Source organism: Lynx canadensis, chromosome A3, assembly GCF_007474595.2.
Source record: "Lynx canadensis isolate LIC74 chromosome A3, mLynCan4.pri.v2, whole genome shotgun sequence".
In the NCBI taxonomy this organism is placed as follows: Eukaryota; Metazoa; Chordata; class Mammalia; order Carnivora; family Felidae; genus Lynx; species Lynx canadensis.
Window position 1 is genome coordinate 66,089,313 of NC_044305.1, and position 15,615 is coordinate 66,104,927.

At 52.8% G+C, this 15,615-nt stretch overlaps 1 protein-coding gene across 4 annotated transcripts in view; it reads left to right on the plus strand.

The window, feature by feature from the left end:
* The window catches only part of TTC7A (tetratricopeptide repeat domain 7A), a 120,220-nt gene extending 114,755 nt beyond the window's left edge, over positions 1-5,465 (plus strand). For all 4 annotated transcript variants that reach the window (XM_030310546.1, XM_030310548.1, XM_030310550.1 and 1 more), the window contains one exon: positions 3,187-5,465. In XM_030310546.1, the coding sequence (XP_030166406.1) occupies positions 3,187-3,408 (222 nt within the window). In that variant the 3' untranslated portion in view covers positions 3,409-5,465. The remainder of the gene's footprint in view (positions 1-3,186) is intronic.
* Positions 5,466-15,615: the final 10,150 nt, after the last annotated feature.

Sequence of the window (15,615 nt, forward strand, 5' to 3'; positions counted from 1 at the left end):
GGGCTACCTGTCCTTGTGGCCTAAACAGGGCAGTAAGCATGCACACTGCCTATGGTGTACCTGGCTCCAAGCCTGGGACATTTCTTTTGAGCTGCCATCCTGTGAGGAATAGCAAAGCAGGCAGGAGCCAAGGACCCTGTCCCTCCCAGCCTAAGAAGGGGGCAGGGCAGGGATCCCACACCAGAGCCCACAGTAATGGAGCACAGTCTCAAGGTCAAGGTGATGGTGTGGCCAGGAGATGCTGACCTTGGGGAAGGCTTCCTCGGGGAGCAGGCTCCTCGGTGGTTGAGATGAGGCCAGATGCTGCCTCGTCTCTGAGGTCCAGGAAGGGAGGGAAGAAAGAATGGATGGAGTTGGGAATTTCTGGGAACTTCCCCCATAGCCCTGCCTTCCCTGAGCGACTGTAACCTGGTCCCTCCCACAGGCGCAGTGCTCAACTGCCATAACATTGCTTGCTAACTGCTACGGGTGGCGGCTATGACATCTCCCAGGTGAGGGTCAGAGACTGAGTCACCAACAGGTCTGGTTTCTCTTGGCACAGGTGCCCCCTGGCCAGAGTCAGGTAAGAGTCACCAGGGACATTTGGATGGAACTGTATTCCCACCATCTCCCTGGAGACCTATTCTCTGGTCAGCTGGGGTGGGGGTGCCAGGAGGGCGATGGAGGGCCCTTGGCACAGCACCAGGCTGGGGGCAGAGCAGGTGAGACCTCACGTCTCCCCAAGGCAGGCTCTGCCCAGTTGTCAGGCAGCAAACAGCTCTGAGTTGCTACCAAACACGAACAGGCTGGTGTCTCAGGCAGGTGGCAGCAGATCCTGTTACAGGCCCTGGGCCTCGGGGCCCCAGCCTGACCCCAGCCCGGTGTCTCCTTTCAGGCTCTGAGGTCAGCACCCCAGGGTGTGGGGGACGTGATCCAACCCCACCCCAGTCCCCAGTCTTCATCCACAGAGAGCCTTGCCTTCTAGAGGAACCACTTCCTACTACTCCTCACTCAGGCAGGACCTTCTGTGCATCCTGGGGACCCTTCCGTTTGCTGTCTGCCCACCGTGCACCCTGACTACATGATTTCAAACTCATCACTGCAGAACCTGCACGGTTACCCACTGGGAAACACTGTTCTGTTCCCTGGGTGCAGATGAGGAAACCACAGCTCAGAGAAAATGGGCCACTTGCCCACGGTCACTGCGCTTGTCAGTGGCAAAGCTGGGATTCCAGCCCAGCCGAGGTCTTCGGGCTGAGGAGCCCTGGCTTTTTCCTCTACACGAAACATGCAGAGGAGCCTTCTGCAAACTTCCTAACTGAGAGTCAAACCAGGAGAGAGAGAGAGAGAGAAACACACACACACACCCTGTTCAGCCTGCAGGGATGTCTGGCCCCTTTCCAAACACCCACACACTTCTTGAGATCAGGGGTTTTTGAACTCCATTTTAGCAGTGGAGCCCTCTTGTCAAACACAATCTCACATGGAAGCTCAGTATAGAAATCTTGGTGTGTAAGATCACTGCAGCCCCGCCGTCTCTCTGGGAGGCTCTGCCGGCCCTCCCCATCTGTCCTCTTGCTCCTCCAGGGGCAGCACTCACAGGGCTCAAACCTTCCGTTTTTGGTGCTTAATTTGGGTGTCTGGCAGCCTGTCGTCTCGCCTTCCTTCCCTCCTCCCTGTGGGCTCTGTTCCATCGTGAGCTGCTCAGGGTCCAGCTCCCAGGCCATGCGGGCAGCGCGGCTTGGACTGGAGCCCTGCTGGCCAGACTGGGCACTGCCCTCTGGTCCCAGGCAGCCCTGAGTCAGCATGGCTCCCATGTGGCTCCGCCCTGCCGCAGCTCCCCTGTCCTCCACCCCATCCGTGTAGTTCTCTGCAGACAGCTTCGCCCTGGGTTGAAAAGGCACTGTGAATATGGCTCCCCATTGCTTTCCTGGCCCCTGGCCACAGGACCACCACCAGCTAGTGCCTCTGGAGAGGAAGAGGCTTTTCCTAGGGCTTCCTGAGCACCATCTTTCACTCTTGCCTAATTGGTCGTGTTCCAAGCTCTCAGAGGACTTTATGAAGTCAGGCATGTGCATCTTCCCCAGTGGGTCTCCATAGCAACAGGGCCTAACTCTGGGGAGCGTGGTGAAGAGGAAAATGTTCCAGCTAAAAATGTACACGGCCATCAGTGGGCGAGCACCCAAGAGGGGGCTCCAGGCACATAGAAGGCAGCTTCCCTCCCCCACCCCAGCCTCCGTCTGTCCAGGAAGTCAGTGTTAGGCTTTACCTCAAATCTCTGAATGAGAGGAGGGCCCCCTGTGCTGCCACCCCGTGCCTCTGAGGGCTGGAACACAGATCAGTGGGATGGCACAAAGCAGCCTTTCTGGGACTGAGGCTGCAGGGGGTTCTGGCCACCCCCCTACTCACCACCCTATCTCCCGCCTCCGGGCACCCTCCCCAATATGAGTGGAAGAGGACATAGAAGGGACGGGGCGCCAGTTTCACTTCCCAAATGTTTATGACGATTCCTGTCACTTCAACAACGGGGGTTGTTGAAGACAAACAGCAGCACCAAGCTTCCTAGCCACCCCTGATCCATCTCCCCAGAGCCTCTCCTACCTGGCATCTGCCCTCCTGTGACCCTCACCTGTCAGGCCATCTGGGGACCCCGATGTCCCAGGAAGACCACTGCTGATGCAGGCAGAGGAGCTGCCCCCACCTACCTATAAGCTTAAAGTTGTAGAGTCTGAAACCCATGGCACACATCCCTCAGGGGGAAGGGTCCCACCACGTGCAGCAGCAAGGCCTCAGGGTAACACACCCATTTGAGAGCTCACACATGCCAGACACTGTCCAGGTGCTTTATATAGACTGACTCCTGTAAACTTGACAAACCTAGAGGTGGATATTGTGGTCTTTCCCGTTTACAGATGAGGAAACTGAGGACCAGAGAGAGGTAACTTGCCAGGATCCCCAGCTATAATGGGGAGATGCAAAGCCAGGTCTGCTGACTTGAAAGCTCATCCTTGGGGCCAGGAGGGACAGCACTCTCACAGCGGGTGATCTGGGAAGCAGGGCTGGGGCGGGGACGGTAGGATTTGCATGGGTAACAAGAACGGTCACTTGATGGTTCCCAAGCCTGAGACTCAGAGCCCTGCCCTGATGGCCAGGATGCCCCTGCTCCAGGATGCTCTTCACTAACCTCATCCTGTGCTTGCTCCCCAGGGTCTGATGCTGAGTCGGCTGGGCCACAAGAGTCTGGCCCAGAAGGTGCTGCGGGATGCCGTGGAGAGGCAGAGCACCTGCCACGAGGCCTGGCAGGGTCTGGGCGAGGTGCTGCAGGCCCAGGGCCAGAGCGAGGCCGCCGTCGACTGCTTCCTCACTGCCCTCGAGCTGGAGGCCAGCAGCCCAGTGCTACCCTTCTCCATCATCCCCAGAGAGCTGTGACATTGCATAGCAGCAGCAGGGTGGGAGGGGGCTGCCCTAAGGAGTAGGGGGCAGGCAGATGCAGGCAGGCAGCAGGGAGTACAGGGCAGGGGTGATGTGGGACCTCAGAAAAATACATGTCTAGGGAACACTTCTGCAGGCTGCAGCCCTACTTCTCCTCGCCTCCCCCACTCCAGCCCTGCTTTCCTTCCAGGGACAGCTGGGTCCGGGAGCTGCTCTTCTGGAGCTGGGTGGACCAGATTTGCATCAAAAGCAAATTCTTTGCTCCTTGGGATTCAGACCGACATTGTGGCGTTTATGAGCAAGGAAGTAGCTGGGAAGCCACATCAGCATGGGGACATCTCTAAATGTGTTTGTGCATCATCTAAATGTGCAGTAAGGGTCTGGGTCTCCTAGGTACTTCCCCCCCACCCCACTGTCTAGAAGCCCCCATACTATACCTACCACCCTCCACATCCCTGACCCTAGATTTTCCAGTGACTGCACAGGTATTAGCCTTGAACTTCAGCTCCCTGTTCTCCAACACCAAAGATGAGCACCACAAGCTGCCCTCTGACTAGGCCACGAGGGTTTTCCCCTGTTCCTGACTCGGTGCCTCGAGAGATGGTATGCTTGGACCCTAAGTGACTTACAGAGATAGTGACCAGACTTGCTTCCCAAGAGCACAGGTTGGGGAGCCTTACAGCTGAACTTTACCTCCACCTGTGCCTCTGTGCCCAGGGAGCCCCAGGGTCCTGGTCTCAGCCCCAGTCTCACTACAGGGTTTTAGGTAATTCTCAGGTCTTGCCCAGAGCAGTCCGGGCTTGAAGATTCTGCTGGCAAATGGGAAGAAGTTAGGATCTCTGGGTCCCTCTCCCAGGTTTGAGTAATTGGAGGATGCCCAGCTTTGCCCCTCTTTGCCCTGTGAGGCCAGTTGGGCCCCACTGCTCTTCCCCTCTGCTGCCAAGTGCCTTTTGGGCCTCTGGTGCCTGACCAGGGGCACCGAGCACCATCCCTAATTCCACTTCCATTTCTGCCATACTCACCTTTCTGGGAATATTCCCCCAATGGCCCCCCTAGGCTCTAGATCCTAGGATACAAACATGGCAGCCGGACCCAGTTCTTCCTAATACTTTGCATCAACATGCTCCTTCAAGCCTTAAGTTTCTGGGCTATGGGTACAATGCAGAACCCTCTGAGGACAATGGTATGAAGAAGGGCAGTCTCTAGGACTGACCCCAGCACATCTCACCACCCACAGCCCATTGCCACTTCAGGCTTTTATGGGTGACCCAACCCCCACCCCCATCCCCATCCTGCCCGTCAACCTGGCCATTTGGCTCCCCCCGCCTGGGGCCCAGTGGGGACTGTGGAGACCAGAGGAGGGGACAGAGCAGATCCTTGTCAGCAGGGGACCTGGGGCTGGGGGATTGGGTATCTTCCCTGTCAATTCCCCTAGCCCTGCTGTATGATGCTCTTGGAATTCTCCCCCAAGAAGTCAGCCCCTCCGGCCTATCAGGGAATTCCTTTTTTCTCTGCACTTTGGGTTTTAGTTTTAAAGCTCCATCTGGTACGTCTCTCTCATCTTAAGATGAGAGTGTGTGGACAGACTGGGCAAGGGCCGCCCTGGTTTGACATTGCCGAGTCTGCTCCTCAGTGGGAGACCTGTCCTCCTCACCTCACTGGCTCAGCACTGCACACCCCCAGGGGCCTCCCAGAGAGGGCCTGCCCCTCCTGGCCTTCCCACTCCGTAAGGAGCACTGCAGAGGACACCGGATCCTTCACCGCTTGGTTGAAGGATCTCTGTCTCGATGTGCGCATGTATAAATATAATATATATGTGTGTGTGTGTGATAGAGATCTATTTTTATCTGAAATTCTATTAGGAAAAAAACTAAACAAAAAGCAAATGCTATTGATTTGCCTCAGGGTGCCCAAAGATTGGTAGTCAGTTATTGGTAATAGGAAAGGCACCAAATGCATTTTGGCTTGCAGCGTTCCTCTGGAGAAGCCTCAGAGGGCTGGGCCAAGCTGCTGGCAGTTTGAAATAAAGGTCTTGGATAAAGAGACCCTTGAAAGGGACACAGCGTGTTCATTTCATCCAACAGGTATCCTAGAACAGGCCTTGAGCGCCTAGTGAAGGGGGAGTATGGCATGGAGGAGAGAAGTCTGAGAGGTCACCAGGACAGGCCACACTAGTGGGAGGGGTGCGGGGGAGGGAGGGGCGCAGGAAGAGACTTTGGTTTGAGCAGGTGAGAGCAGAGAGGGCTAGGGAGGTGCTGAAACCTGGAGGTGGGTGGAAGGAGGCAGAGGGGGGTCCAGGAGGCCTGCCACCTGTAACTCAGGTGGGCCTGAGCCCCCTGCTAACTCTCTAGCGCCCAGCTGGGAGAGACCAGGGCCAGACTGGTCATCCGAACAAGAGAGCATGCCCTGCGGGCACTGCTGGTGGAGCATCTCTAGCACCTGGAGGAGAAGCACCAAGAGAGGGCTGCGTGGTGAGGATCCCGGCTGCATGCATCCTGGTCCGCCACCTGCGCTATGAAGTCCATACCAGTATGCTCCTAAAACGTGTTACACCCATTTCTAATAGACTACATACACGTTATAAACATGCATCAAAGTTTTGGAGGATGACGTAAGTTTGCACAGAAGCTCTATTTTCTTCACGTGCCCCAAGGGATCAACTGATGCACCCCTAGGACTGCAGCCACCTACTCTCAAGAGACCTGCCCTGGAGGCTTCCCCTAGAACTTGGCCTACACAAGAACTTCCCACTCCTGTGGCCTCATAGCAGTCTGGCCTCTGCTCCCAACCTCAGCCCTACGCTTGGGGTGTGGTTTTGCTGTTCCAGAGAGGAATGGCCTTTTTTGGAGCTGGTGGGTGCCAGCTTTCACTTTAATACTTTAGGAAACAGTCTTCAGTGATTTAACAATTAGTATCAGATTATTTATTTCCCACCCTCACCCCAGCTGAAGGACCCTGGTGAGCATAAAAATGTTGCCTGAGGCCATAGGTGGTGTCACATTGTCTGCCAGCCCTGGAGAAAGGTCTAGAAAGCTCATCTTACCAAGAAGAGAATGGAGGGAGGGGAGACCTTCCTATTCCTGACACAAGCTGACATTAGTTGGTCAGATGTTGGAAAGTCAGGCAGTAGTGGAGACCCAGGCATTTCCTGACCCCTGGGTCCCGTCGGCAGACTCCCTGTTCACATACAAACCCCGTGTCCACATACAAACTTGGTGCCAGAACAAGGGCTGGAGTCTGGGGAAAAGACTCAGGGTTGCACGGTCGCCGCGTGGACCTCCAACACCCCCACCACACTCTAGGACACAGCCCTTCAGTATTAATAGTGTTTATCTACCGGCATAAATATGAATGGAATTTCAGCCACCAACACCCAGACTCCTTTCTGATACCAAAGTGCTCATTGTTGCATTTGCTCCCCCACGGGGCGCTCAGATGTCATCACCATGCAAATATTTCTCAGCCTTGGGAAGCTTCCAACTAAACAAACCTCCCCCAGCCCATGCTGCCAGCTCTTGATGGCAACCCATAATCAGGGAGCCTCACACATAAGCGACCTGTGGTACCAACCCCCATGACACTGATCTGAAGGATTGTGGAGGCTGGGAAGGCTGTGACGGGGAGAGTATCCTGCTCTCTGCCCCCTGCAAGAAATTTCTTGGAATTTTTATCAGTCTCTTCCAGTTGCAAAGGACAGAGACCCATTGGAGGTGGCTCCAGGAATGACTCCCACACAGGTGCCCTAGGGCAGTGACTGCAGTGCATGGACCTGGGGCCAAAGGAGCTGCAGTCTGGCTTCTGTGATGGAGTCAGCATCCAGCCCGGACTCAAAGGCACTGCTCTACTACTAACTGGCTGCTTTCTTGGAATCAAAGTGGCAGCAACTATCCTAATGTTTTCTCTGCACGAAACAAAGTGTATAAGGTATAAGTGTTATAAGGCACTTTACTTGTCACATTGCTCCTTTGGTAGTCGACAACCTTGGGAGGTGGGTCTTGTCCTCATGAAAGGTGGAGAGGTTATGGTGCCTGAGAACCTAGGTCCTGGCCTACAGAGCCAGCATTCTTTCCACCGCCTTCTGAAGACACTACACAGCACCAGCTCACTGGCCCTTGAGAGAGAGACACAGAAGTGCCCATCACTGTGGCAGCAGGATGGCCCCTCTGGGATCCATAGAAACATGCATCACAGGGACTGCAGCGTCACAGGGGATGACACACAGGTACAGGGGTACCTTGTGTGCCCAGAAGCTGGCAGCTTCACTCCACTGGCTGGAGGCTTGGGCCCCAGCTTCAGTGAGGAGGAATAAAGGATCCTCAGTACTGCCTGCTGCTCTCGCCCCTTCTGCAGCCAGAGAGGACACTCCTTAAGTGAAAGCCACTCAAGAAACTGGAAGGTCCCCAACCAGCAAAGAGGTTCAGATACCAGACAGCCCAGAAACATGACAAGCTCACCACAGGAGCTGTGTGTTGGGCCATGTGACCGCACTTCCCTGCCTGCCTGCCTGCCTGCCTGCCAGCTGATTGGACCATGGGTGGGTTCCACAACCAAAGCTCCTCCTCTGTGGACTGGCCCACAGCCTGTGACATGGCTGAGCCCCCCTATGCAGGGGGTCCCCAGACTGGGGGTGACTGTCCCTGCTCTCCTGGTCTCACTCACTCTCTCCCACTCTCACTCTCTTCCTCCCTTAACTGTCCCTTTGGAATTTGGCAAGAAGCTGGTCACTGTGGACCTCTTTTTAAAAACATGTCTTATTTATTTTCTTCTGACCCATCTGAGCACATATAAATCATGCCCATTTACCCCTTAATACTGCAGTGTGTTTGCAAAGAACAAGGGTCATTGTCTGACATAACCACAGGCACGGTTAACAAATGAGGGGATTTGACTCTGACACAGTATTTTATCTACTCTCCCATCCATATGCCAGTTTGTCATTCGTGTTCTTTGTAGCAGTGTTTCCCTCCAGCCCAAGACCACATACTCCACTTGGTTGTCACATCTCTTTAGTTTCCCTTTGCCTCTCTTTGTCTTTTGTGACGCAGACATTGATAAAGGCTTGCAGAGGCTCTGTCCTCTGCAATATGAGTGTGGGACCAAAGAAGAGGGAAGTAGCTGGTGGTGGCAGCAGAAGAAAGCAGCAGAAACCATGGGGCAGAGAGAAGGGATGGCAGCTGGTCGACAGGCGCAGGAAGTTAGGAGCAAAAACGAAGAGCAGGTGAATCTTCATAAAGACAGAGGTCTCAGATCAAAAAAACCAGATGCCCACTCTCAAAGGGGCAAAAAGATGATGGAGGCACTAGAACTCTATTCTATCCAACCTTTCCAGCTCCTGCAGCCTGACTCTGAGGTCAAGACTCCCCATCTGTAACTGTGATGTCAACTGCTTTGGCTCAGGCTCAGAGGAAGAGTCCGTTACGTGTTCTCCCACACTCCAGTCTTATGCCCACAGCTCACTACCCCACCCCCTAACAAGGCCCAGGGCTTAGTGGCTGTGGGTTGTTCCCCATCCCTGAGAACACCCCACCAAGGGTGCAGGGGCTTTGGCAGCCCAGCCCAGTGCACGCCGGGGGTGAACCCACAGAGGCTAGACTGGTGAACCCACAGAGGCTGGGCTGATGCAGGGCACTCTCCTGCATGCAGACAGCTTCTCTTCTCATCTGGGAGCAACATTCCCCCAGGGCCCTTGCCTTCTTTCGTTCCTCCACCTTCCTTCTTCTTCCTCCTATGCATTTGTCTACCAGGTCTCCTGTGGCCTCAAAGGCCCATGCCCTCCCAGGTCTACTTCACCCCTACAGGTCTCTTCCCAGAATTCCTGCTGGGGCTCACTCCATGCCCCTCATTTTCCAGAACCCAATTCCCACACTTCTCAGAAGTATCTCTCCCTCCTTCCCGACTACCACCTCCCACCACCCACATTACGAGACCCTTATGTTTTTTCAGAACACCCAGGCCAGCATAGCCCCTCTGGATTATGCTTCCTGAGTGCAGCCCCCACATCCCACACACATAGGCTCAGCAACACCTACACGTGCCCTCATGAATGGGACATTAGCTGGGCCCTAGGGAGGCTCTCCTGCCACTGGGAGACTTGGAGCACAAATGTGGAGCAAGGCCACTTTGCTCTACCCACCGGTTGACCTTAGCCTTCCCTCTCACCCAACCCACATGCCACTCCAGTGCTCTGCCCTGGGAGTGTCTAAGGCAGAGGCTCTGCAGAGGGGGTCACAGCCCTCCTGAGTCTAATATGGCTGCTCAAGAGCCTGCAGTTGGTCCCAAGCCATTTTATTTTCTTAATAAAGCTACACATGTATTTAATCCTACTCTAGAAATTATTACAGAAATATGCATCTTCTCTATTTAGGATCTCATCTACACTGTAGACATGTGGGTCATTAGACACAACTCTCCAGAAGCTTCATTTTCTTGTTTTTTAAGTTTATTTATTTTTAGAGAGAGAGAGAGAGCATGTGCAGGAGGGGCACAGAGAGAAGGAGAGAGAGAGAATCCTAAGTAGGCTCCACACTGTCAGTGCAGAACCCAATGCGGGGCTCAAACTCATGAAACCTGAGATCATGACCTAAGCCGAAACCAAGAGTAAGGCACTTAACCCACTGAGCCACCCAGGCATCCCTAGAAGCTTCATTTTCATTTCCATGTAAGTTATTTAAGATAGGGGCACTTTTACTACACCTGAAACTAATATAACACTATATGTTAACTATACTAGACTTAAAACAAATAATAATAACAATAAAAGATAGGGTGCTTTTAAAATCCTGGAATAACATGGCCACCGGAAATTTATCTGGAGCCATAAGTACCATTTGTAAAATATCAGGGAGGATCCCCCTCTGCCCAGCCCCACTTCCCACAATGCAACTTTTAACACATCTACCCCTTAAGTGATCTAGAGAGAGCTTGTTTATAATGTCTAACACCTGCAAACTTAAGATCAACCCTCCAAGAATGATTTCTAAATCAGCACTCAATTTTTTTTTTTTAATGCTTATTTTTTGAGAGAGAGAGAGCATGAGCGGGGGAGGGACTCAATTTATTTACCCCCTCTTTTTAAAAACCTGGGACACGTGGGTGGCTCAGTCAGTTAAGAGTCCAACTCTTGATTTTGGCCCAGGTCATGATCTCACAGTTCATGGGTTCAAGCCCTGCATCAGGCTGTCCACTGATGGTGTGGAGCCTGCCTTGGATTCTCTCTCTCTCTCTCTCTCTCTCTCTCTGCCCCTTACCCACTTACATGTGCATGCTCTCTCTCTCTCTCACAATAAATAAATAAACTTCAAAAAAAAACCCAACAACTTATTTCATCAGGTGATTTCTGTCAGCACCCAACACCAGCAAGGACTGAGGTTATTCAGGCTACCAGCCATTCCCTAAATAATTCCTTGTGTTTCAAAATAATCAAAGGAACCTCCAGAACATATTTTCTATAAAGCTTCTGCATTTCCTACAGGATAATTGTGTACCTTGGAGCACATCTAGTACTCAGTGAGCATCTACTATGTGGTAACACTGCTGGGCATTGGGAAATTCACTGAGGCCCCAACTCTATGATCCCGAAGCCCACAATCCAATAGTGGACACAGGCCAGTATCTGGGAACTGCTGGGGCATTTTTGAGAAACACCCAACCAGCCTCAGGAAGATGGGGGAGGGTGCTTGAAGTTAGCACACCAAGGGTGCGGGTGGGGAGTAGTGTTCCTGGCAGAGGATGCCCCACTCCCTATCCCAGCTATGCTGTGTGGAGGTATGAATAATGTCCCATCCTGTGAAAGTGTTCTCCTACATGTTTTTTTTTTTTTAAGTCTATTTATTTAAGCAATCTCTACACTCAACATGGGGCTCAAACTCACAACCTCAAGATCAAGAGCTGCATGATCTACTGACTGAGCCAGCCAGGCTCCCCTGTTCTCATACATGGTAAAGGGACTTTGCAAACATGATTAAGTTAAGGGCCCTAAGATGGGGGGGATCTTCTGGATTATCCAGGTGAGCCTGATATAGTCACAGGGATCCTTACAAGAGGAAAGCAGGAGGGTCAGGAGCAGATATGATAGGAACAGGGTTTTGGAGCGATTTGAGGAAGAGACCATGAGCAAAGGACAGTGGATGGTCTCTAGAAGCTGAAAAAGAAAAGGAAACACACTTTCCTCCAGAGCTGCTCCAAGGAGCTTCCTTCTGGAACCCAGCCTGCCAACACCTTGACTTAGCCCAGTGGGACTGGTTTGGAGACTTCTCGCCTCCAGAACTAGAAGATAATGAATTTGTGTTGTGTGAAGCAACAAAGTCTATGGAAATTTGTTATAGCAGCCACGGGAACTAATATAGACGGTTTGGTTAAAGCTACCCCAGACACACGGTTGGGCACAGGAGTTCAGGGTTATGTGCAGTGTAGCCCCCATGTCCAACCTGGGAGGGGCTGGGGATTAGAAGCCTAAACAGGTGTGACCCTGCCTGGCATGTTTCCAAGTGTCCCCTCTTGCCCTGTTAAATACGGGAATCTCTAGCAACTTCCTTTCTCCTCGATGGCCCTCAGTTGCCAGGCATGACTGCTGAGCTCAAGGACTTCAGAAAGAGGATGAGGAAGCAACCGCCAGCCCTCATCAAGCCCTGAGCTCCATGTGTGACCCACACATCTCTCAGCATGCTGTCTTCCTGTCCCACCCTGCCCCTAACCTGGGCCACTCAGTTCCACAGGGGTGAACTAAATGAAATGCCTTGTCAATCCCTTCCTCCTGTCCCGTCTAACCCACTCTAGTGACCAGAGATGGGGTGTCAGTGGGCCTGAGCCTGCCTTCCTGCCTAGGGTTCTCAGATACTAAGCCACACTCCCACCCAAAGCAGCCACACTGCTACCTCCCCTGATTCTGGCTGGGCCCCTCTGAGCCCCTACCTCTCTCCAGAAGGGTGACACTTTTCTCTGGGCACTGATTTGGCCAATGGTGTGGTTAATAAGACCATGAGGAGCACCCACTGGGAGATGATTCTCCATGTGTCCACCCCCTGGGCCTCCCCTCTCTGGCTACCTCTCCTTCCCAACATCTATGTCCCATCTCTCTCCCCATCCTTGCTCACTCACCACCCCCAACCTCCCAGCCTCCATGGGTCCAGGCTTGGCTCCTCTTGCCATCCAGGCTTGCCTTCTTTTCTAGGGAGGCTTGTGGATAAGCCTGGGCAGGCTCTGGGACTCTGGCACTGGCCCTCACAAGCCCACCCAGCCCCTGCAGGCCTGAATCTAGAGCCCAAACCCCACCCTTTAGGCCTGTAGGCTCTGCCTGCCTGCAGCCCTGCTGTTGGCCAAAACCAAAGGTCTCTGAGGAGCCCAGCCAAGGGTCCGGCTGGTGAGAAGGGCCTGGGTTCCAGGCTGCTATGGTTCATTCTCCCCAGAACAATTCTACCTAGTAACACTCCAGGTTAGAGGTTCATCCAGACAAACCAGCCCTGTGCTGTTCTCTTCCCTTAGGCCTCAGCCAGATGCTAACATGGGTCAATCTCTTCATAGCTGGAAAGTGACTCTTAACACAAGGACCCTGTCTTCTTCAACCTCTGGGGTTGGGAAAATTATGTGTGCCCCACAGAATTATTGGTGACAGGTGCCTTTACACCATCTTGACAGTAGTCCTCAACCTGGGCTGCTCATCAGAATTACCTAGGGTGGGGGAAGTATTTTTTAAAAATACTGGGCCTGAGTCCTACCCCCAGAGAGTTTAATGTGATCTGTCGAGGAGCTGCCCAACACCAAGATTTTTAAAGGTTCCCCAGGGGATTCTAAAATGCAGCTTAGGGGGTGTTTGGGTGGCTCAGTCAGTTAAGCATCCAACTTCGGCTCAGGTCATGATCTCGCAGTCCATGAGTTTGAGCCCCCTGTGGGACTCTGTACTGACAGCTCAGAGCCTGGAGCCTGCTTCGGATTCTGTATCTCCCTCTCTCTCTGCCCCTCCCCCGCTTGTGCTCTGTTTCTGTCTCTCAAAAATAAACAAACATTGAAAAAACATCTTTTTTAAAAAATAAATAAAATAGGGGCGCCTGGGTGGCGCAGTCGGTTAAGCGTCCGACTTCAGCCAGGTCACGATCTCGCGGTCCGTGAGTTCGAGCCCCGCGTCGGGCTCTGGGCTGATGGCTCGGAGCCTGGAGCCTGTTTCCGATTCTGTGTCTCCCTCTCTCTCTGCCCCTCCCCCGTTCATGCTCTGTCTCTCTCTGTCCCAAAAATAAATAAACGTTGAAAAAAAAAAATTTAAAAAAAAAAATAAATAAAATAAATAAATAAATAAATAAAATAAAATGCAGCTTAGAACCCCTGATTCTGAACTTACAGATTGTGAACTATGTTTTCAAGATAATAGGGCTTTCAAAGTAATCCCAGGCATGGGGACCCGAATCCAGGCAGCTCTGTGCTGCACTGAGGTCACTGGCATCAAGCAGGTGAGAGATGACACTGGAGGCAGGCCTGGCACCGAAGTGATGTGGGGCCCTTGGCTCCAGGTCTGGAAGGTGTCCCCTGTAGGTCCAGAGGGCAATGGGGGTGTGGATGGGGGTGAGGAAGAAAGGAAAAAAAGGGAGGAGGAGGAGGACAAGCTGTCCCCATCAGTGCGGTGACTTCTGACATGCATGCTCTGACTTAATGGAGAGAGAATGTCACATGGAAACAGCAAAAGATATTTGCAGCCAAGAAGAGCCATGCCCTCTGGTTGAAGCCAAATTCAGAGAGCAGTTGGGGGCGGGTGGGTGGGTGGGTGGAGAGAGGAACAGAGGATGGTCAATGGAGCTAGGACAGGGACCTGGAGAAGCAGTGTCACAGCAGTCGTTGGGGAAGGGAGGAGGGACTTAGGATACACAGCATGGTCCCTTCCATCTGCCGCGCTCTATGGCTTTTCTAAGCCCTTCTGGACATGTCACTTGAGGCACACAACAATCCTTGCTGCTAGGTGGTAAAATCCCAACCTCAGAGCTCAAGCTCAAAGTCAACCCAATCTCTCCATCTTGGAAAGAACAGAAGGAGGCTCTGCTCTTCAATTATTGTCTCAGTTTTGGGCTTGTGGCAGGAAAAAGCCACCCAGAATTCCTCTGGTCTCTTTGGGAAAGCTTCTCCCTACTGGTATGAAATACTATACAAAATACTGGAATGTGCCAAAGAGAAGCGATAAAACATTGCTCTTCTCACCACCTCATTCCCACCAGCCCCTCTGCTAATATCTAGGGCAGAGTCACTGTCACATCGTCCAAAACCACAAAGGAGGATGAGGGCTGCTTTACAGGCAGATGGCAAGACTGGTAAGGAAGGCAGGGGCTGAGGTGGTCCCAGCTCCAGAAAGACAGACACACAGTCATAGGAGCCAAAGGCAAAGCTAAGTGAATGGAAATGAAACACAAGGGTGTCCAGATGGCCCTGCAGAAAGTTCTCCAGTGGTTCTATCTCCAGGTGAAGTCTCCGTAAGCCTCTCCAATCCCCTTCCTGCAGGCTGGTGAAGACATCCTCCCCTTCTTATTCTGAAAGTGTCTTCAATCTCTTCTAGAATCCAAGGAGCTGTCCTCCATTCCAATTATATGCACATACCACACAAATGGGACCCTCAGCTCTGTCTGCACCAAGGGGCTAGGCCCTCTTGACCACAGCTGAAGGGCCCAGGAGTAAAGCCCCGATCCACACTGGCCAACTGGCGTCTCTCTCCTGGGAACCTGATGCTGGAACCAAGAGGGGCTGCTTACATTCTTTTAGGGTGTTGGCTTAGGAAATGATGTGAGGAGAGCCTGAGGTAGCCACATTAGACCCTATACACGTGAAGAGGCAGTGAAGGTTGGCCTCTCGAGGGAGAAGAAGCAGGCCTGAGAGAGAAGCACTGGGGAGACACAGGGAAGCAGTTCCTGCCAGCCCCTGGTTCATGCTCTTGTCAGAGAGATACTCCTACGTACTTACAATCTCCCTTTCCCCTTGCTGGTAGGAGAGGTTCCTTTCACTTTCCACCTGTGAGTCCTAAGACAGATATGACCACCTCTTGCCTCTCTTGCTTTCTAGAACCAACAGCTTTCCCGAGCACCAATGGCAACCTGAGTCACTGCTTCCTTGAGAAAACCCCCTCTGTCATAACTGCCAGCCGTTACTTTCTGACCCCACAGGGGACTTTGACCCACTTGGAGAATAAAATTTGGAACTACCTGCCCTGAGGCCGTCTTCTGATCAAAGTGGGAC